At 46.7% G+C, this 21242-nt stretch overlaps 1 protein-coding gene across 14 annotated transcripts in view; it reads right to left on the reverse strand.

The window, feature by feature from the left end:
- Positions 1-21242, reverse strand: part of ATP11C (ATPase phospholipid transporting 11C) — a 171802-nt gene that overhangs the window by 21596 nt on the left and 128964 nt on the right. For all 14 annotated transcript variants that reach the window (XR_008418236.1, XR_008418232.1, XR_008418235.1 and 11 more), the window contains 4 exons: positions 17691-17793; positions 16356-16501; positions 8341-8400; positions 1185-1312 (listed from right to left, as the gene is read on the reverse strand). Coding sequence is in view for 5 of the 14 variants with exons in the window: in XM_019421542.2 (XP_019277087.1) it covers positions 1185-1312; positions 8341-8400; positions 16356-16501; positions 17691-17793 (437 nt within the window). In the remaining 9 variants the exon portion in view is untranslated. The remainder of the gene's footprint in view (positions 1-1184; positions 1313-8340; positions 8401-16355; positions 16502-17690; positions 17794-21242) is intronic.

Here is a 21242-nt window from a genome sequence, read left to right on the forward strand (position 1 = left end):
GCTTCTTAGAAACAAGCTCTCGGCACAGACAACAAGTCACATTCTCAAGGCAACTGGGAGCCACAGGGAAGGCACCTTCCTAAAGATGCCTGCGGCGTGCGCCCGGCAAGTGCCAGCCAGTGAGGCTTCTGCGAGTGTCAGAGTGGATCCTGTCTTTCTCGACTGTCTCCGGGAGTTACATTACGCCCCGTGGGAAGAAGGGCAGGGGCATCATGGTATGCTGGGGGATAGGCGAGGCCTTCCAGCTGCACTCAGATGAACGACGAGGCTGCTGGAAACTCCCAACACGATCGCCGACAAGCACGAGAACATGAGAGAGAACGGAGATTTATTTGGGGAGCAGCCGCCCAGCAGCTCAGGCCTGAGCACCTGCCATGCTGGGAGGCGGCCGATGTACTGCCCCTCTTCCCTCTACAGACCTACGGTTTCCTATTTAAATTTCTCTTGAACGCACGGAAATTAGCCACACTATGTCTCGTTTCAGGTCACAGAGTTTGGGAAGTGCCCCGAGTCGCTACATCCCCGAGGGTGAAACCTGGAACGTGCCGCGCGGTTCCGAAGGAAGGATCGGAGCGATCTACACCGACGGTCACAGGCCGAGGTCGGGGTCTCGTGACGGCAGGCGAGGGGGAGGGCGGCATTTTGTGCTGGGCCACAGGTACGCACGGAGCCCACTCACGCGGGTGTGAGCAAGTGTAGCCTCTAGGGGAAACCGCGCAGTAACTCCCGGGCTATCCTCCTGCAGTTCCCTCACTGAAACTCCACGGAAACCCCGAAAATAATTTGTACTCACTCAGCAGCTTCCTTCGGGTTTTCAACATTCTGAATGCATGAAAGCGCGCAGCACAGGCCTGAAGCTATGGTGGGGGAGGGTGTCAGAGTCAGATTAATAGCTACCATCCACCCGAGAGCTTCCTGTGTGCCAGGCACTGTGTGCACCTGTCTTACATGCACAGTCCCTCCTTTACTCCTCGTGAAAAACGCTGCCGTCACCCGTATTTTACCGAAGATGAAACTGAGTGGTTCACACGCATCCCGGGATGGTACCTACACCCAGGACACAGGCCATCTATCTCCCGGCTGAATGGTACCAGGGGGGCCGCTGCGTCCTTCCTACCTGCAGAGGAAAGGAAACCCACGGTTTTGAGGGCCTGAAGTGGTTTTTAACTCTATGTTCCACTTACATATACAGTCGGGGATCCGAGGCCAGGGTGTCAATGTTGATGTGCTGTTCCAGTAGGCTGTAGGCCAGGATGGGCAAGGATGTGAAGCAGATGTTGTACATTGTAAGGTAAGCGGCATCGTACAGCGGCTGAGACGACAAACGACAGAAGTAAAAGAAATGTAGGTGTTTGGGGAAAAAAAAAAAAAAATCACAAGCGAAAACGAGAGAGGATCCTTTCACGTTTTCTTTTTTGTGATAGTAAAGGAAGTTCATAAATAAGGTCTCTCTGATAACTACAGAAAAGAAACATGCTGTGCTAGTTCATATTCATATACCCTCCCTTTTCAAAGGATCTTATTCAGGATGTTTCCATGCTATCGGCTCTACCTCCCCCCCCCCCTTTTTTTTTTTTAAATGTTTATTTATTTTCAAGGAGAGAGAGACAGAGCGTGAGCAGGGGAGGGGCAGAGAGAGGGAGACCGAGAATCTGAAGCAGGCTCCAGGCTCTGAGCTGTCAGCACAGAGCCCGACGCGGGGCTCAAACTCACAGACCATGAGATCATGACCTGAGCTGAAGTTGGACGCTTAACCGACTGAGTCACCCAGGCTCCCCCATCAGCTCTATTTCTAACAGATATTTACTAATAGATTTTGAGAAGATTTGTCGTTGTCAAAGGCCAATTAAGTATAAGCCTGGAGCCCCTCGGGAAACTAAGCATAGGCAGCGGCCAGCCTGTGTCACAGTGGTTCTGTCGCTAATATTTTACAACGTTTTATTTAAAAAAAATATATTTTTTGAATGTTTATTTATTTTTGAGAGAGAGAGAGAGCACGCGTGCGAATGGGGGAGGGGCAGAGAGAGGGAGGAGGACAAAGGATCCCAAGCAGGCCCTGCGCTGACAGCAGCAAGCCCGATGCGGGGCTCGAACCCACGAACCGCGAGATCGGGACCTGAGCCGAAGTCAGATGCTTAACTGACTGAGCCACCCAGGCACCCATTTTTACATGGTTTCAAAGATCGCTATCACCTTCTCCAGGCTATATTTATGACAGTGAATGTGGCCATTTACTATGGATTCTAAATGTATTTGCAAAAACAAAGCTAAATATGTGTATACAGGCATGACTTTCCCAGGCTCCAGACCAAAATTTCCAACTTTGTGCTGGCTGTCCATAGGCACCTGCAACTCATAATGTCTAAAACCAAACTCATTAACTTTCCCCTTAAATCTGCTTTCTCTTATGTTCTCTACCTCAGTGAGTAGCCCCCATAATGTCTGCAACCCTAGTATCCGCCTAGGTGCTCAAGAAATATTTTGAAATCAGTGATTCTCCTACCTCCATAGCCATTTCTTCTTCTTTTTAATGTTTATTCATTTTTGAGAATGCGCGTGACAGAGACAGAGCGCGAGTTAGGGAGGGGCAGAGAGAGAGAGGGAGACACAGAATCGGAAGCAGGCTCCAGGCTCTGAGTCGTAAGCACAGAGCCCGACGCGGGGCTCGAACACACGAACCGTGAGATCATGACCTGAGCCGAAGTCGGACGCTCAACCGACGGAGCCACCCAGGCGCCCCAGCCATTTTTTCTGTCTCCTATTCTTCCCGAGCCCTCTGTTGGGAGTGTTCCAGCACTCACTGTTTGGAACCTCCTACTCACTCTCTAGGCGATCCCATCAGCCCTGGGGTTTTAATACCATCCATTCACCGAACATTCCCGAATATTTATGTTTGGCCCGGACAAGTCCCCATGTATCCAGCTGCCCACTTGACAGCGCCTGAACTGAACTCCTGACTTGCCCTCACCTCAAACCTGCCCCTCTTGAAGTCTCCCTCATGTCAGGAAAGGGCAACTACACCTTGGGTATTAATCAGAACCAGAATCTCGGATTCATCCTCGACCCTTCTCTTTTTCACAGCCCACATCGAATCAGCTAAGAAGTGTGTACTGGCTCTGCCTTTAAATATGTTCAGAACCAGATCACGTCTCAGCACCTCCACAGTTACCACCCTGCAAGCTTCCTAAATGGCCCCCTGCTTTGCCTTTGACCTACCGTCTATTCTCAACACAATGGCCTGAGTAGTTCTGTTAGGAAAATAAGTCAAATCAAGTCATTGTTTTGTTCAGACTCTCCAGTGGATTCCTTGATCTCTGAAAGTTTAACAAAAAAAAAAAAGGTGTGTGTGGGGGGAGGGTTCCTGCGAAGGGATGGCTATACAGTCCCCACTTGTTCTGGCTTCTTCTACGTGTCTGGCTGCGTGTCGTATTTCTCCCAGTTCTTGCTCACTCCACTCCACCAATAATGCCTCCGTCACTCTACCTCCAACATGTCAGGCACACTCCCGACTTTGGACTTCCTTTGAACTGTTGCACCTGCCCGGAACACTTTTCCTTCCGACAGCCTCCCGGATGACCCCCTCACTCACAAAGATCAGCTCAAATGTCACGTTCTCAGAGAGGCCGATCTGGACTTGCCCTGTCATTCCCTTTCTCATGGACGCATTTCCCCCTTTATCCTGTTTTTTATTTTCCTATAGCACTAATCGCCTTTTATCCGATGTTATAAATTTGTTAGTTTTATTGTCTCTGTCATCACACTAGGCAGCCCCCTGCCATCCAGAAGCTCGAGTGCCAGGACAACAACAACACCGGAACAATAACAACAACAACAACGACACCAGACAAGGCTATTCTGCCAGGTCGCAGAACAGTGCCAGGAGCATGAATAACTTCACAGAACAGCAGCACCAGACAAGGCTGCCCGGCTTTTCTCAGGCTATAGCTGACAATAAAGTAAATAAAAATCCCTGCCCACATAGAGCTTAAATTCTAGCGTGGGGGTAATTCTGTGACTCAGCATTTCGCTATTCTGCGACCGCGATGGCTCAAGACAAGAACACGACCTCTCCGTAGTCACACCGAGCACAGAATATGAATATTGTCCAAATGACAAAGTTGACCTCCTGGGTAAGATTTACTGAAATGCTTAGTCACAAAATTACCCCCACTTAGTGACAGCACCCAATCTAGAGCAAGCCTCCCCACCCACACCCTTCCCCAATGACCTAATTCAAACCCAACCCCCCCCCCCTTTTTAAGGATTTTATTTTTAAGTAATCTCTGCAACCAGCGTGGGGCTCGAACTCATGACCTCAAGATCAAGAGGCACGTGCTCTACTGAGCCAGCCGGATGCGCCAACCCCAATCTTCCAAGCCTTTTCCAATATTCTCTTCCTGAGATGAGAGGCCCCACCATCCTTCACGGTGCACACTCTTCCTTCGGCATGGGGCACTAAACCTAGTATGATCAACTACAGGGGTGTTCCTGGTGGTCTTTGGCTGGTGGTCTTGACAATACTGAGCCCCTAGAACAGAACTTGGCGTACAGAAAACATTCAATAAATATTAAATGAACGAAGCAGGAGAGATTGGAAGTTATAACACACACATATATAAAGGACTGATCTGACACCGTGGATCTTTTTTTTTTGATGGAAAGAAAATTAAGGTATGCCATGACCCTCGCTTTACTATATTGAGTTCCACAGGTTTCTACAAAGTACTAAATGTTGTCATATAACCATTATATGTGGCCCGAATAAGTGAGATCCTATATTCATATGTATGTTCCCACATAGAAATGTTTTGTGATTAATAAAATGCGTTTAAATGTCAGTGACACAAATTAACAGAATTGGGCATTTTTCAATCAACGGCTACTAAAGACACAATTACTGTCATAACAGGGGCGGCTGATTCAAAAGGGTTGGGAACAACTTGACTAGAAGGTTAGTTCGTTTATTAGTGGACTTCAAAAACACTTGCTGAGTGCTTACTAAGTGACAAGTACTGAGGATAGAGAAGAGTCATGTCTTCCCTGCCAAGGAGCTCAAGTTCTAGAGGGGGAGGCAGAGTGGTGAGTGTGCAAGGAACTAAGGGGGCCCAGGGGAAGGGACCCGAACTCTGGCCCGCAGCAGAGACCAAGCAAGATAACGCACGCAACATTCTCAACGACATTAAAAATACGGCTCCTACACAGAATACACGAAGGTTTCAACACAGCGAAAATTACCTAACGAATTAAAAAGTACCTCCAAATAGGTGTTTTGTTCCTTTTAATTCTCAAGGGAGAGGATTAGTTTGTCGGGACACAATACCATGTTTTCATCGGAAACCACCCCATTTTCACTAATGAGAAAACTAAAAACAACGATAACAAACAGGAAGGTGGCCTGGTATGCAATTTGGTCTTGAATTTCACTCAAACAAAAGAAGCATCAACCTCTTTTTGTTCCACTACGATACTTCGATGTTACCTGAGAGGTAACGGTAATTCTTAGATGGATAATTAGGAGACAGAATGCCCTCAAAAAACCCAACAGGTTTAGTTGATAATAGTTTCTTATTAAACCTCTTATAAATGTTTTCTTTTCACAAAGGAAAAAGACCAGTATTATCTTTGCTAAAGAAAAGAGTTGCTTTTTGGGGCGCGTGGGTGGCTCGGTCGGTTAAGTGTCGGACTTTGGCTCAGGTCACGATCTTGCGGTTCCTGAGTTGGAGCCCCACGTCTGGCTCTCTGCCGTCAGTGCAGAGCCTGCCTGGGATTCTCTCTCTCCCTCTCTGCCCCTCCTTTGCTTTCATGCACGTGCTTTCTCTCTCTCAAAAATAAACAAACGCTAAGAAAAAAAGAAAAGAAAGGGTTGCTTTTTGCTTGAAGAATCTGAATCCTGGTCCCATTTCTACATTCTCTATACCCTGCTCTCCAAGTTCTAGGGTCGTGGAGAACATGGGATGTGGACCTGAGTTGGAAAAGGCTTACTACCTGTAGGCACTCCAAACCTAAGTACGATTAGGGCGCCTGGGCAGCACAGTTGGTTAAGCTTCTGACTCCTGGTTTTGGCCCAGGTCATGACCTCACAGTGTGCGAGTTCAAGCCCTGCCTCGGGCTCTGTGCTGGCTCTGTGATCCAGAGCTGGCCTTGGATCCTCTGTCCCCCCCCACCCTCCCTCTGCCTTCCCTGCTAGTTCTATTTCTCTCTAAATAAATAAACAAACAAACTTAAAACCAAAAAAAAAAAAAAAAAAAAAAAACAACCACATTTGCAATAACGGTTGCTACATCCAGCACTAGCACAAGGTCAAAGTAAAAAATAAAGATATTGCAAACAGGCCACCACCTTGGAGAGATCTTTTGACCCGATCCCCTTTTTCTCTAAAATGCCTGCTAGCTCCCTCCCTCCGCTCCTTCAGCTCTCCACCCAAATGTCACCTCAGAGAGAACTTTCCAGATCATCTTCTCGGAAATAGCAGACTTCTGCAGTCATCCTCTGCCCATTCGTAATGCTTTACTTTTTCCTTCAGGGTCTTTATCAGTACCTGACATACTTGGATGACTTTAGTCTCTCCCCTAACGCTACACTGCAGGCTCTGCTGGGGTAAGACTTGGTTTTGATCACTGTTGTATCGCCAGCACTCAGCCTGGCACGCAGGAGACACTCAAGAGATGTTCGTCAAGCGAACGAACCTACCATCCGAGCAACTGAGGAAACCAAACGCCACCTCCCGTGGAGAGCTGAAGAGCTAAGGTCACCTAGGCAGACCCCGGACAGACCAGGGTCCGAATCTCAGCTGGCTTTGGAAGGAAGAAGTCCTTCCTTCACACAACTTGTACATGAGATAACAAAGGACGGCAAAGCAACACCCTTTGAGTTTGAAAAAATAACACTAGCGTTTTAACCAGGTTAAGCCGATTTCCCTTTAGGGCTTTGCTACAAAATCTGAAATGTCTTTTTAACACTTGCGTTCATCCAAGGACGCGAGGGATTAGAAACATGTGGTCAGCAGTGATCTGAATGTTCAGACAAAGCAGCTTCATCAGAAATTTAGAAAACTGTAACTAATACTGTTAGTCTTGGATACAAGAAGGCTGATGCAAGAGACAGGTCACCTAATGAAGAGGAGGCAAGTTCTAGGGAAAGAGAACGGTCACTTCCTATTCAGAAGGATACACTGTTTTAAAAATACTGCCCCGGTGCCCGGGTGGCTCGGTCGGTTAAGCATCCGACTTCGGCTCAGGTCACGGTCTGTGAGTTCCAGCCCCACGTCGGGCTCTGTGCTGACGGCTCGGAGTCCGGAGTCTGTTTCGGATTCTGTGTCTCCCTCTCTCTCTCTGCCCCTCCCCTGCTCACGCTCTGTCTCTCTCCCAAAAATAAAATAAGCATTAAAAAAAATTAAAAATACCGCCAAGAAATTAAAAAAAAAAAAAAAGCCCAAACCAAAACCACATTGCTTCCTACCAGGAGGAATGAAGCATGCCTTGAAATTTAGAAACTTGGTCCTCTAATACCTGTGGTGATGTTAGGAGCAGCTCAACTTGGCCAAGTCATGGAATTGCTTATAGATTAACCACAAAATTTCTCAGTGAGTATTACAGCTCCTGTGTTTGGCTATACTTCCACGAGAAGCAACACAAAATCCATTTTGGTGGTTAAAGCTACAAATGTACATGCCCATCCTGCCGCTTACGGGTCAAAATAACACAGAGCATATTCTTTATGTAACAGACGTTCGGCAAAGAACAAAGGGCAAAAAATGTAGAGGCGCTCAAGCAATCCAAGGCTTTATCCAGGGATCACAGCTTCTTGGCCAGTTTAAGGATCGTTTTTCTAGAAAATCAATCTGAGAGGCTGCAAAGGGGTGAGGTTTTATTCGATAAAGTATTAAACTATACTATTTTAGGATTATTGGAAAACATGGTTTATACTGATTAAAAGAAATACTCTCGGGGCGCTTGGCTGGCTCGGTTAGAAAAGCATGTGACTCTTCATCTTGGGGTTGTGAGTTCGAGCCACACGTGGGGTATAGAGATGACTTACAAGTAAAATCTTAAAAAAAATAAAATAAAAGGAAAACTCTTAAGGTTATCTCAACTCCAAGAGGACATACCAAATAACTTTCAAAAAGATAGTTAATAATAAGAACATCACTAAAGCAAAGATATAAACGTTTGCTATTGTCAAAAGCCAGGCCAAGAAGATCAACGGTTGAATCAAAGAATAAAAAAAAATTAAAAAAATCATTTGACTTTGAACATACCTCTCTACAGTCCAATACATAAAAAGGTAATTTATTAATAGCCAATGTCAACTACATTATAACGAATAACTAGGGAAACAAACCTGTTGTGAGAATCCACAGAAGAACTGGTACAAAAATTGTGGCAAAATGAAACAAAGGTTCTGGAAAGAAATGGAAACAAGGGTTAATGTTTTCACCTCCCGAACTTTCTAAACTAACACAGGATACTATACTCCAAATAGTTTAGAGTCAGTCCTAAGTCCTTCTAATATCGTAACACAATCAATCTCCATTAGAGGTTTAAGCAAACAAATCAAAGGCAAACGATTTCATTTACATTAATACCAACGTTAGCTTTACAAGCAGAAAGAGGATCTCACTTTAGGAGACCCTCTTGCATACAATAAAAACACCGAATGGTACTACCCCCTACACCCTACACGTGAACTTGATTTGCAAAATCGTAAACAGCCAGGATATTGTTACAGTGGATACTGACACTAACAGTATCAACTAATGCTTTACTACCTGTATTTCTGTCTCATCAAACAATCAACACATTATTACCGATCACCGATTATGTGCAAAGATCGTATTGTGGGGGATACGAAAAACAGAACCAAACTTCTTACTCCTAAGGGACGTATCGTTCAATCGGGAGAACAGGAAAAACAAACAAGCAAAAATGCAAGCTGAGAATTCATCAGGCGGTAAACGCCACCAGGCAGGACTACAGATACTGCAATTAATGTCTTCCGGCAAAATGACCAGAACTGGTATTTCCAAATGAGCGCTATCCTTCAAGGTAGGATGTGACCTTACTTCAGGGCTGCTGTCACTTCTTCTGATGTTTCTGGATTCCTCTTTGGGTAGCTCCTTCGAGAGCCCAGTTTTGAGCTACGTCAGAAAACCAGTCTCCTTCCCTGTGTCACGCACTGTCTCTTAGCTAATTTACCCGGCTAGGAGACGCGAGGCTGTTTTGAGAACTCCAATGCATCCTCAAAGGGTGAGCATCTGTCACAGCTGAGGATACTTAGGTGAATATACTGCAGGCTCTGGACGGCGTTCCTAAAGAAAAGTGCTCTACGTGTACTGAACAAGTCCTGCGGCATCAGAGCGTCACAGCTCCCAAAGGCACCTCGCGGGACAGCAACACTCACACGTATGCATCAGTTTGGGTAGAATGCGATATCATACTTTAAAATTAAAAAAAAAAAGTGCTCTGAGATTGAAGAAGGGAGTACTCGGGGAGGGGGGGGATTAGGGGGCTGCTTTGTGGGAAGGGGACGTCTGACTCTCCCTCTAGAATTTAAGTCCCACGAGAACAGAGACTTTGCCTGCCTTATTCCACTATGAATCCTTAGGTCCTAAAACAGCGCTTGACACGTGGTAACACAGCCAAACACATCTGTTGACGCAATGAATAAAGAAATTAGAATTTGAAGGAGGTGTTAAAGATGGATAGGACACACCGACAGCAGGAACCAAGGCAAGGTGTATGTATTTTAAACACAGAAGATAAGACAGGGTCAGAATGTGGCGTGCCTTAACCCCAGACGAATCCTTAGATAATGGAGAGTGAAATTTCTGGAGGACAAGTGAAAAAGTGGCATTTCCCAAACATTAATTTGGCTGAATTATGCAGGGTGGATTGAACAGAGGAACAGAAGGCAGGAACACCCGTCCCCGAGGCACCCCAGGAGAGGGGCAATTATTTGAAGATGCGAGAGCAAGGTGAGAGGAACGAAGGCTTTTCAGCTGAGCCAAAGAGGGCCGAAGGTATGACAAATCGTCTTGGGACAAAAGGCAGCAGTAAAAAAGAAATCCTGCTAAGTCAGTCACTAAGATAATGGGGGCAGAGATCCGAATGAAGACAGAGGGCATTATCTATACAAATAATCCCCTAAACTGGGAACAGGGATAAGTTAATGACTGACCACAAACAGCCATTTAAAATTTTTTTTTTTAACGTTTACTTATTATTGAGAGACAGAGAGAGACAGAGCATGAGCAGGGGAGGGGCCGAGAGACAGGAAGACACAGAACGTGAAGCAGGCTCCAGGCTCCGAGCTGTCAGCACAGAGCCCGACGCGGCGCTCGAACTCGCAAACTGTGAGATCATGACCTGAGCCCAAGTCTGACGCTCAACGGACTGAGCCACCCAGGCGACCCCACAAACAGCCATTTTAATGCCTGCTCTGTCTTCCTTAACAGAGCATTCCTTCCATCTGGTGGCAGGTGCCCGAATTGCAGGCCAAAATCTTAGAGATGCAAACCAAGCCCCAGGAATGGGAGAAGGCCAGGCAGATACGAACGGCAAATCTTCATGGGCTCTCCTACTAGGCGAAAGTGACAGAGAATGACCACCCGTTTGACCACCTGTCCCCAAGCGTGATGTACAAATAGTCCTGGACTGAGAGTAAATAAACCTATTGTGGAAATCTAGCTCTGTTACTTCTGAGCTGGGGAGCGAAAGGCAAGTTACGTAAACTCTGGGCCCTGCTTTCCATATATTTTATTTTATGTTTTAAATGTTTATGTATTTTGAGAGAGCGCGTGTGCGTGTAAGCGCACGAGCAGGCTGGAGGGGCAGAGGGAAAGGGAGAGAAGAATCCCAAGCAGGGGCAGAGCCCAACGTGGGGCTCGAGCTCACGAACTGTGAGATCATGACCTGAGCCGACTGAGGCATCCAGGCGCCCCTGCATGTATTTTAAATAGAAATAATACTAATTGAGGGGTGCCTGGGTGGCTCAGTCGGTTAAGCGTCTGACTTTGGCTCACGTCCTGATTTCACGGTTCGTGAGTTCGAGCCCCGTGTCGGGCTCTGTGCTGGAGCCCGCTTCGGATTCTGTGTCTCCCTCTCTCTCTGCCCCTCCCCCGCTTGCGCTCTGTCTCTCAAAATAAATGTTAAAAAAAACTTAAAAAAAAAGAAAACAAATAATACTAATTGCTCACAGGAAATTCGTGAGGACTAAGAAAATAAAGGCCTTTTGTCAATCAGCAAAGTACCTTACATGTATTGGTTTAATCATCACTATCACCATCATCTGTTCGGCCTGGACACCAGCTGACACTGGATGGCACGGCCTTAGCAAATCTGTAAACCTGGGTTCACACTGATGTATTTCTTTTACAATTTTTTTTTTTTTTAAATTTTTTTTTTTTTCAACGTTTTTTATTTATTTTTGGGACAGAGAGAGACAGAGCATGAACGGGGGAGGGGCAGAGAGAGAGAGGGAGACACAGAATCGGAAACAGGCTCCAGGCTCCGAGCCATCAGCCCAGAGCCTGACGCGGGGCTCGAACTCACGGGCCGCGAGATCGTGACCTGGCTGAAGTCGGACGCTTAACCGACTGCGCCACCCAGGCGCCCCTACAATTTTTTTTTAAGAAGGCACCGTGGGGGTGCCTGGGTGGCTCAGTCGGTTAAGCGTCCGACTACAGCTCAGGTCACGATCTCGCGGTCCGTGAGTTCGAGCCCCGCGTCGGGCTCTGGGCTGATGGCTCGGAGCCTGGAGCCTGCTTCCGATTCTGTGTCTCCCTCTCTCTCTGCCCCTCCCCCGTTCATGCTCTCTCTCTGTCTCAAAAATAAATAAAACGTTAAAAAAAAATTAAAAAAAAAAAAAAAAAAGGCACCGTGCCTTGAACTCACAACCCTGAGATCAAGAGTCACACGCTGTACTAACTGAGCCAGCCAGGTGCCCCTCACAGTTATGTGTATCTTTGAGAAAACACAAAGCTAGTACGACCTGGGATTTCTCACCAAAAACCAACACACGAAAGCAGTTGCTATGCTTTCCCTTCTGCGAAAAACAGCGCATGAAATCCAAACACCGTAATGGTTTGAGTCATTAACTTGCACATGAACTTGGTAATATACCTATAAACCAGAATCTGATTAAGAATTCTGGTGGGGCGCCACACCCCACAGTTTGTGGGTTAGAGCCCTGTGTTGGGCTCCGTGCTGTGGTGTGGAGCCTCCCTAGGATTCTCTCTCTCTCCCCTTCCCTCACTCGTGTGCTCTCCCTCTCTCAAAATAAATAAACTTAAAAAAACAAAAGAACTTTGGTAAATTCTTTCCCCTGGTAGACAGAAATGGATGGGCAGGCTCGGTCTAAGATGAACTCTAATGCTTGGTGATAAAAGAAAACCCAGAGTATTGTTGGGGAAATGACCTCAGTGTCCAATCACGGGGGTCTAGGATCCTGCGCCATGATCGTATTTTAGGTGAATATTTTAACTGGGTGAGAAAATTGTTCACAACATACGAAGTGAAAAGGGCAAAGCACAAAACAATATGTTTTGGGACTGACTGCTAGCAGGTAGGGGGCTTTTATTGGGGTGATGGAAATGTTCTGGAACTAGGGATGCTTGGCTGGCTCAGTTGGAAAAGCACGAGACTCTTGCTTTCAGGGTTGTGAGTTTGAGCCCCACATTGGCTGTAGAGACAACTAAAATAAATAAATAAATAAATAAACTTAAGGAAAAAGGGGGCACCTGGGTGGCTCAGAGGGGTAAGCGACCGACTCTGGATTTTGGCTCAGGTCATGATCTCCTGATTGTGAAATCATGACATTGAGCCCCGCCCTGGGCTCTCTACTGTCGGCGTGGAGCCCGCTTAGGATGCTCTGTCCCACCCCCTCTCTGCCCCTCTCCTGCTCGCATGGTCTCTCTCAAAAATAATTAACATTAAAAAAAAAAAAGGATTCTCTCTTCCTGTCTCCCTCTGCCCTTCTCCTCCACTCACATGCCCTCTCTCTCTCTAAAATAAAAAAAAATGAATGAATGAATGGCTTAAAAGTGTTCTGGAATCAGGGGCACCTGGGTGGCTCAGTCAGTTAGGTGTCCAACTCTTGGTTTTGGCTCAGGTCATATCTCACAGTTCGGGAGTTCGAGCCCCGCATCAGGCTCTGCACTGACAGCATGGAGACTGCTTGGGATTCTCTCTCTCTCCCCGCCCCTCCCACGTCTCTGTTTCTCTCTCTCTCAAAATAAATAAATAAACTTCAAAAAACAAAACAAAACAAAACCCAGTAGTGTATAAAACCAATATAGGGGCACCTGGCTGGCTCAGTTTGTGCAGCGTCTGACCCTTGGTCTCAGGGTCCTGAGTTCTCGTCCCGGGTTGGGTGTAGAGCTTACTTGAAAAAAAAAAAACAAAAACAACAAAACAAAACAAAACACCAAAAACAATATAGACACACAATAATTTACACAGACAAGAGAATAAATCACATAACATGTTACCATTGGTTCTCTCTGTGCCTATGATTATCATTACAGGTGACTTCAAAAGCTTCATTTTGGAAAAAGAGCTATATATGAGCGATTTGAGAAAAGTCACCATTGCGGAATTCTCCTTTTGGTTAGAGAATTAATTCAGTAAGCAACATTCTCAGAGAACCCTGTCTTGAGAATGATGCCAATGTTTTACATAGTCAAAAAATAATTAAAATCAATCAAGATTAGAGAGGAAGGACCAAAATGGCAAGCAAGTAAAAATGTAACGTCACGCTATTACAAATAAAGAATATAACCACGCTGAAATGGTGGAAAAGGAAAAAAAGGAACTCCGGAAACAGTATTTTGACTATACACTCCAAGGCTAACGACAAAAACAGGTACATACAAATATATCACTCAAGTTAGTTAAGTTTGGTTGCCCACGGGGGTAGGACACAGCAATTCTGAAACGACTTTAGGAGTGTCGTAGGACTGAGCAAATCAGTGGACGGACTGAGCATCAGGAGAAGTGGGGTTCTCGCCACTGGAGAAAGGAGGCCCTAGACAAGGAAAGGGGAAGGGCAGAAGGAAACCTCGTGGTGTTGGCTGCGATCCAAGGGTTAGGAGAGACTGAGTTCACATTCTGGGTTCCAGCCCGACCTAGTCGTGTGCATGTACACACGCATCTCTACGCAGATACAGACCTGCGGGTACGCGTGCACACACGTCCTAGCTCTGTCCACCGAGAAGGTCCAGAACCAACTGCAGCAGCAGCGATGAGCATAATTAGCACACAGATCTTGATTTCTAAATGCCATCTTTTTTTTTTTTTTTTAAGTTTATTTATCTATTTTGAGAGGGAGAGAGAGCACACGTGTGAGTGGGGGAGGGGCAGAGAGAGAGAGAGAGGGAGAGAAAGAAGCCCAAGGGGGCTCCATGCTGTGAGCGCAGAGCCCGACGACGCGGGGCTTGATCCTGCGAACTGAGATCATGACCCGAGCCAAAAATCGAGAGTCGGCCACTTAACCGAATGAGCCACCCAGGTGCCCCCTAAATGCCATTTTCGAATAAAAGGAACCAGTGTTCCTTGGAGAATGTCTGAATCCAGGACTGGAGCACGAAAAATGTAAGATGCACCTCAGAGGGGCGCCTGGCTGGCTCAGTTGGTTAAGCGACCAACTTCGGCTCAGGTCACCATCTTGCAGTTTGTGAGTTCGTGCCCTGCGTGGGGCTCTGTGCTGACAGGTCGGAGCCTGGAGCCTGCTTCGGATTCTGTGTCTCCCCCTCTCTCTACCCCTCTCCTGCTCATGCTCTGTGTCTCTCTGTCTCTTAATAATAAATGTTAAAAAAAAATTAAAAGAAAAAAAGTAAGATGCGCCTAGAATATCATGCAGACCGGGAAGTAGGTCTTCGAGGAAGGTTGGGGGTGGGGCAGAGAAGGGAACGGGGAGTTGCTCATGCTAAGCATTCTTATCCCAATCAAATACAAACGAAAAACGATGGGGACACGTGGAAAGGACACAGGCTACATTTGTGACAATCTAAGTAACAGAATAAAGAACCATAGTCATGGATTCTTCATTCACAAAAGAAAGTATCTGTTTTAGTGGCCGAATGCTCTTTTCCAAGGAAATTACACAGACCGATGTCGAAGGGTCTTTAGACTCCCAAACCGCCATCTGAATTAAGCTGTCAAAGCGAACACGGTCATGAGTGAGACACACGGACAACATGTGCCTCCGTCGTGATATGATGCACTGAGCAGGTTAGAAACTGCTTCCGGGGGACTGGTGCCAACAAAACGTAACCCAAATCTAATGATAAGCGAACATTAGAGAAACCCAAATTGAGGGGCGTTCCACAAAGCAGCCAGGACTCTTCGAGTATGCCGAGATCGTGAAGACAAAGAAGACAGGACATACTCCAGACTAAAGACGACTACGGAGGTGTGACAACTATGGATCTTCAAAACTGTGTCGTGTGTTATCCAAGGCGTTAACAGTAACTCTGCAACTTTTGGAAAGTCTGAAATTATTTCCAGGTGGGAAGTGAAAAAACAAAAACCCTTAAAAGCTATACCGAACAGAACACAGGACAAGAGATCCAGCTCCGGCCCATGTCTGCTGACGAGGATTTTCATACTTTAGACGTTACTTCACCTTCACGCACGCCAACTTCGTCACGCATACAACCAGTGGCTTGAGCTACGCTCATGCGCTCCAGATTGCGCTCTGAGGAAATCTCTGGGCAAGACGAGGAGGTGGCGCGAGGCCGCGGCCCCGGCCCCGGCATCCTTCAGTGAGTGCAATTCGGCTTCTGTCTGCTTTGCCTGTACAATCTCACCTGAAAAGAGGGCTCTGCTACTAACGACGGCGGTTCAGAATACCGTTGAGGATAAAAGGGGAACCAACCATTGATACGGGACACATGGGTGAACCTCAAAAACGCTACGCTAAGCGGAACAGGCATGAACGAGCAGGCGTGATTTTATTCACAGGAAGTTCTTCTAAAGCAGGCAAATCGCACGTGCAGAACCGCAGAAGTGATCTCTAGATTTATACGGGTTGGAAGCATCATTATATACCGTACAGGGGAACTTCCTGGGGTGGGGGCTATGGGTTGTAAACATCTGTCAAAACGGAACTGGAAGCTTTTACTGGGTACATTTCGTGGTAGTTAAACTATACTTCGAGAAGGCGGACTTAAACATTTCATCCCCAAGCTCTCGCACGGGAAGGAATTCGTAGTTGCTGGTTCGTTAGATCACGTATGTTTTGTAGGCCACAAATCTCAGTGCTAGGACAGCAGAAGAAATGTGTAAAATGGAGGAAAACCCTAAGACGATGCCGGGCTAAACAGTGATACGTCAAATTGGAAATACTTTAATACATACCTTGTAGAAGAAATACTGTACAAGGTGTGCTATTCTCACGTAATATAGATGTCCGTGAGCCAGTAGCAGTTTCTTTAAATGTTTGAACTTCGGAACGGCATAATCGCTATTCCTGGCTGCTTGGCGACCTTCTTTGCCTTTAATACCTAAAAAACAAAACGAAACACACAAGAAAAATCTCCATGGGATGAGTATTTTATAAAATAGGCAGCCCCCTAATTTGTTATCTGCACACTTTTAACTTGTTAACATGACATAGCTCACTTGTATCGTTTAGCTTTGTTTTTGTTTTTTTTAACCAAACGGTGCTGTAACAGTGAGACTGATCAATACGAAGTAAAATGAAGTTTAATTGGTAAGCACCTAACTATAACACAATATAAAACAACGAACCTGAATCGCTGCCGTAATCATTACTGGGCAAAAATTATCCTGAGGAGAAAATTAAATCTGAAAATGATTTGAGAGGCACTTAGGAAGTGCTTAAATGGCCATGCCACCAGATAAGGGGCTGTAGCGAACCAACGAGAGCCCTGGGCTTTGTGGTCTAGGAGCTCGAAACTGAAGAGCTCCAGTGGGACGGTGGAGTCCTCTCGCTGAATGAAACTCTCGAGTACGGAGTATCGAGCTCAAGCAGCTTTAGGCCATGTCCGCACTGAATGACCAATGAGTAAAACAGAGTGGCTCCGAAAAGGGTGCCTTCCAAACGGGAAGCGTTTGGCAGGGCAAACTGCGGTGATGATAATCGCCAAGATACTTAATTCGATGATTTCTTCTCTTAATCCCCTCCCCCCAAAACCTGCCGGTCTATGAGGATTGCTGCCTATCGGCAGCCTGGCATGGAGAACAACGGTGCAGGCAGGAGAAAAAGCTGTTGCTGCGTGCCAACAAATAAATTCAACGCTATGGCCCAAAGCGCCCGTAAACACTGCCGCGTGGAAAAGCAGCCAACCAATGAGCATCTCTTAGTCCCAAGCGGTTAAGAATCTCAGAAGATACAGCGCAGCAACATAAGCAGGCGATGTGGCCAGGGGTGGAGAATCAGTAAAATTTCACGCATGCCGTCAAAGGGAGCACTGAAGGATCGACTGTACCGCCCACGGGTTGGGGAAATTCCGCCTACTTGGCTGATATAAAGATATCCTCTAACTTTACGCTGCTGCGTTCCCACCGGGGGTAGGGCTTTGGGGTGGACACGCTCAGGCGAGGACCTTCATTCAATTGGTGATTATCATTCCCAAGTTAAAATCCAAGACGGGCAACCAAAACGTTCTCTCATCTACCTGCGAGCGCTGCGGATACCTTACGGATGCCATCTCGTTACGGGCTTCTTACCTATTCCCACGTGGGATTCCAAGATCATACTAACATCGTTGGCACCGTCGCCTATGGACAGTGTTATCGGGCTGCCCTTCAAATTCTTCACCATTCTGACAATCTGGACATTAAGTGCGAAAGAGGTAAAGAAAAGGTCAGAGCAGAACGTGAGGCTATACCACACTGGGGGTAGATGCCTTCTTCACACCTGTAAATGGAGGCCTTGGAAACAAGCAGAAAGGGAGTCGATGCATAGACGTACAATAGGCTTCAATTCTCAGAGGCAAAAGAACACAGCCTTCCCCCCGTAACACCGGTGTCCACTTGGTTCTAAAGGTTCCGTGCGCGTATTAGGTGTCAGAAAACCTTGCCCCCCACCTATGGGAGAGGGCAACGTGTCCCTGTTTTGTCACTGCTTCACACACATCCTTTCAGATGAGGTGTTGAGTGTGAGAGTCAGAGTTACCCAGAAAGCTGGTTTGGGGCAACACGCATAGGGCTACTGGAATAAGAGTGGGTAGTGAGAGAACAACGCTTCTAGAAGCTCTCCATCTCTCCTCCCCGCGGACACAACCACTTCCTTCGGCGCATTCCCATATCCCCGGGGACTTACCTCATGTTAAGTTCTTACACCCATCCAGCGGCCAACTAAACTTCACTAGACCTCCCAGTGCCCGGTATGACTTAATCTCTGCTACAGGCAGCTGCATTTGTAGATGGGGACAGCTTCAAGATGGCTGCGATTTGCAGAAAGTTCCCTGAGATATGTTTATGAAGCCTGTCCCTGTTCCCTGAGTGTCTCTTCAAGATGTGTCAATGACGGGGCGCCTGGGTGGCTCAGTCGGTTAAGCGTCCGACTTCAGCTCAGGTCACGATCTCACGGTCCCTGAGTTCGAGCCCCGTGTCAGGCTCTGTGCTGACGGCTCAACCCGGAGCCTGCTTCCGATTCTGTGTCTCCCTCTCTGTCTGCCCCTCCCCTGCTCACGCTCTGTCTCTCTCTGTCTCAAAAATAAATGAAAACATAAAAAAAAAATTAAAAACAAAAACGACGTGTCAATGACGCAGGGCCACTCACTGCTGTGTTCGGGGTGGGCAGCAAATAAAAGTCATCTTGCCCCGGTGGAATGACTTGTAGGAGTAGATCGGGTAAGCAGTTACCCTCCCACCCTGGGTTTGAGACAATGACTGCTTTATGTGTCACCCCCCCAAGCCCCCAGAATCTGGCAGCTTTTAAAAAGCTTACATAATGAAGTAGCTAACTCATGCCTTGCAAAAATTCTGTCCTCGGAATTGCTTTTAGCAGTTAACATAAATAAAACCCATTTGTGACTTAAGCCATTAAAAATAATTTACACACGGTTAAGCCGCCCCACAGTCTTTTCTTTAAACAAAATTCAGTCAGGTTTCGGTTGTACGAAATGGCGTACAAAAACCCACATCCAATTCCATTTAACACAAAAATGTTATCGTGAAATGCCGTCTTTCTCCTATTCCCACCCATCAGCTTGGTTCTCTTTAAAGTGTTTTAGAAGACTCTGAGAAATAATCTGTAAATAAGTCAAAGACGAAATTAAAGAACCCAAACTAAATGTGTGTTTTTTCTTAGGAAAGTCCAACGTATTCTTCTTTTAAACGTTTACTTATTGATGTTTGAGAGAGAGAGAGCACACACGAGCAGAAGGGCAGAGAGAGAGTGGGAGACAGGACCTGGAGCGGGCTCTCTGCGCTGTCGATGCGAGGCGCGAACTCACAAACCGGGAGACCGTGACCTGAGCCCAAGTCGGACACTCAACCGACTGAGCCACTCAGGCGCCCCCTGAATTTGATTTCGATGGGCTACAATTGCACCGGGGACAGATGTGCAGTAATGATTCGCACCTCAAGGAAGAAAAACTGCAGCCCGGAAAGGTCTAGGGAAAGCAATAACATTATCAAGGGTGACAGCGTCTGCATAAAAATAGATTAAGAAGATTAAGGGTCGTCCTTGTGGACCGATAAAAAGATATATAGTCATGGACAATCAAATCACGAAAGATTTAGACCGATAAATGTGGTGTTTTTTTACTGTGCCCCGGGTCACCTGGATTAAGAACTTGCCTCCAATCTCTAGGATAGCTTCATGAAAAAGAAATCAATCTACTAAAAACTATTTATCGATCAACTACAACTGTACACAATATATCAGGCTGGGCACACACCTGAAGCAACAGATAATGGAAGTGCAGAGATAAAGAATGAATACAAGAATATCAGATCATCAGATTAACAAGGAATGCTAATAACGTGAAGTATCTGTGCAAGAGAAGATCTAACGCTGTCCTCTAAGTTGGCCACACGAAAAGGCCTATGATGGCAGAGAAGGGAGAGGACACTGCATGCCAGAGTAACGAGGAATGATTTTACAGAAGGAAGAGTCCTTGTATCGAAATCACGAAAGACGGTTAAAGATTTGTGGGGACAGGGGCGCGTGGGTGGCTCCGTCGGTTGAGTGTCCGACTTCGGCTCAGGTTGATCTCACGGTTCGGGAGTTCGAGCCGGGCGTCGGGCTCTGTGCTGACAGCTCAGAGCCTGGAGCCTGCTTCGGATTCTGTGTCTCCCTCTCTCTCTGCTCCTCCCCGGCTCACACTTTTGCCTCTCTCTCAGAAATAAATAAAGATTAAAAAAAATTTGTGGGGATGGGGAAAAGGGGCGTGGAGGAGTATTCCAGAGAGTGGGAATGATCTAAGGCGCATAGCCAGGTGTATAGAATATATGCTCAGAAAACCGACTGGCTTGACCACATCAGTGAGTTTTCAATAGATGAATAGGACAATGTCCCAGAAAATGGAAGAGTTAGGTGACTGAGACCACACGGAAGGGTAAAGCACGGGGGAGGTCAACAGAGATTTCAAGGTTTTGAATCCAGAAACCTGGAAGTACAGTGAGGCCGGTCACTAATGCGGAAGACCAGGAAGATGGCCCGCTCTAAAGCTGGGATGAGACGGTAAGGACACACCCAAGAAGACGAGTTCCGGAAGCAGCTGGAGAAATCAAGTGGAAACCGAGTATCTGGACTGGGGAAGTGACTGGAAGTCACCTATATGGACATGACAGACGAGAAGGTGATAGCCTGGAAGACGTGACTCTACCGAAGCATCACTTCCTGGGCAGTGGAGTAGGCAGGATCCTAGTGAGTGATTTGAACAAAAGGCAGTAAATGTAGGGGAAAAAAAGAGATATCGCCTCTGACCAAAAGGACAGATTTCTATGGATATGGTTCTGGTAGGATCCACTTCGTCACCTGGGGTGACTGAGGCTCTGAAGGCGGAAGACAAAAAGAAAAGCATCTGATGGTGGCGGGGACGGAGAGCGAGAAGAAAGTAGACGGGGACAATGCCCTCAATTAGGATGGGCTGTGTATGTGTGCGTGAAGTAGGGAGGAGGGCTTGTGTAAAGGGTGAGCGAAAGACACTGCCATCCCCTGGGTCTAGAGCAAGCAGCAGCATAAAGTGAAGAAGCAAAGTTAACACACACGAAAGAATACAGCGTATACAGAAGCGGCAAAGTGTGTAACCGAGACCCTAAGGTTCT

This window comes from Panthera pardus, unplaced genomic scaffold (genome assembly GCF_024362965.1).
Source record: "Panthera pardus isolate Hobbes unplaced genomic scaffold, ASM2436296v1 HiC_scaffold_27, whole genome shotgun sequence".
Taxonomy (NCBI): domain Eukaryota; kingdom Metazoa; phylum Chordata; class Mammalia; order Carnivora; family Felidae; genus Panthera; species Panthera pardus.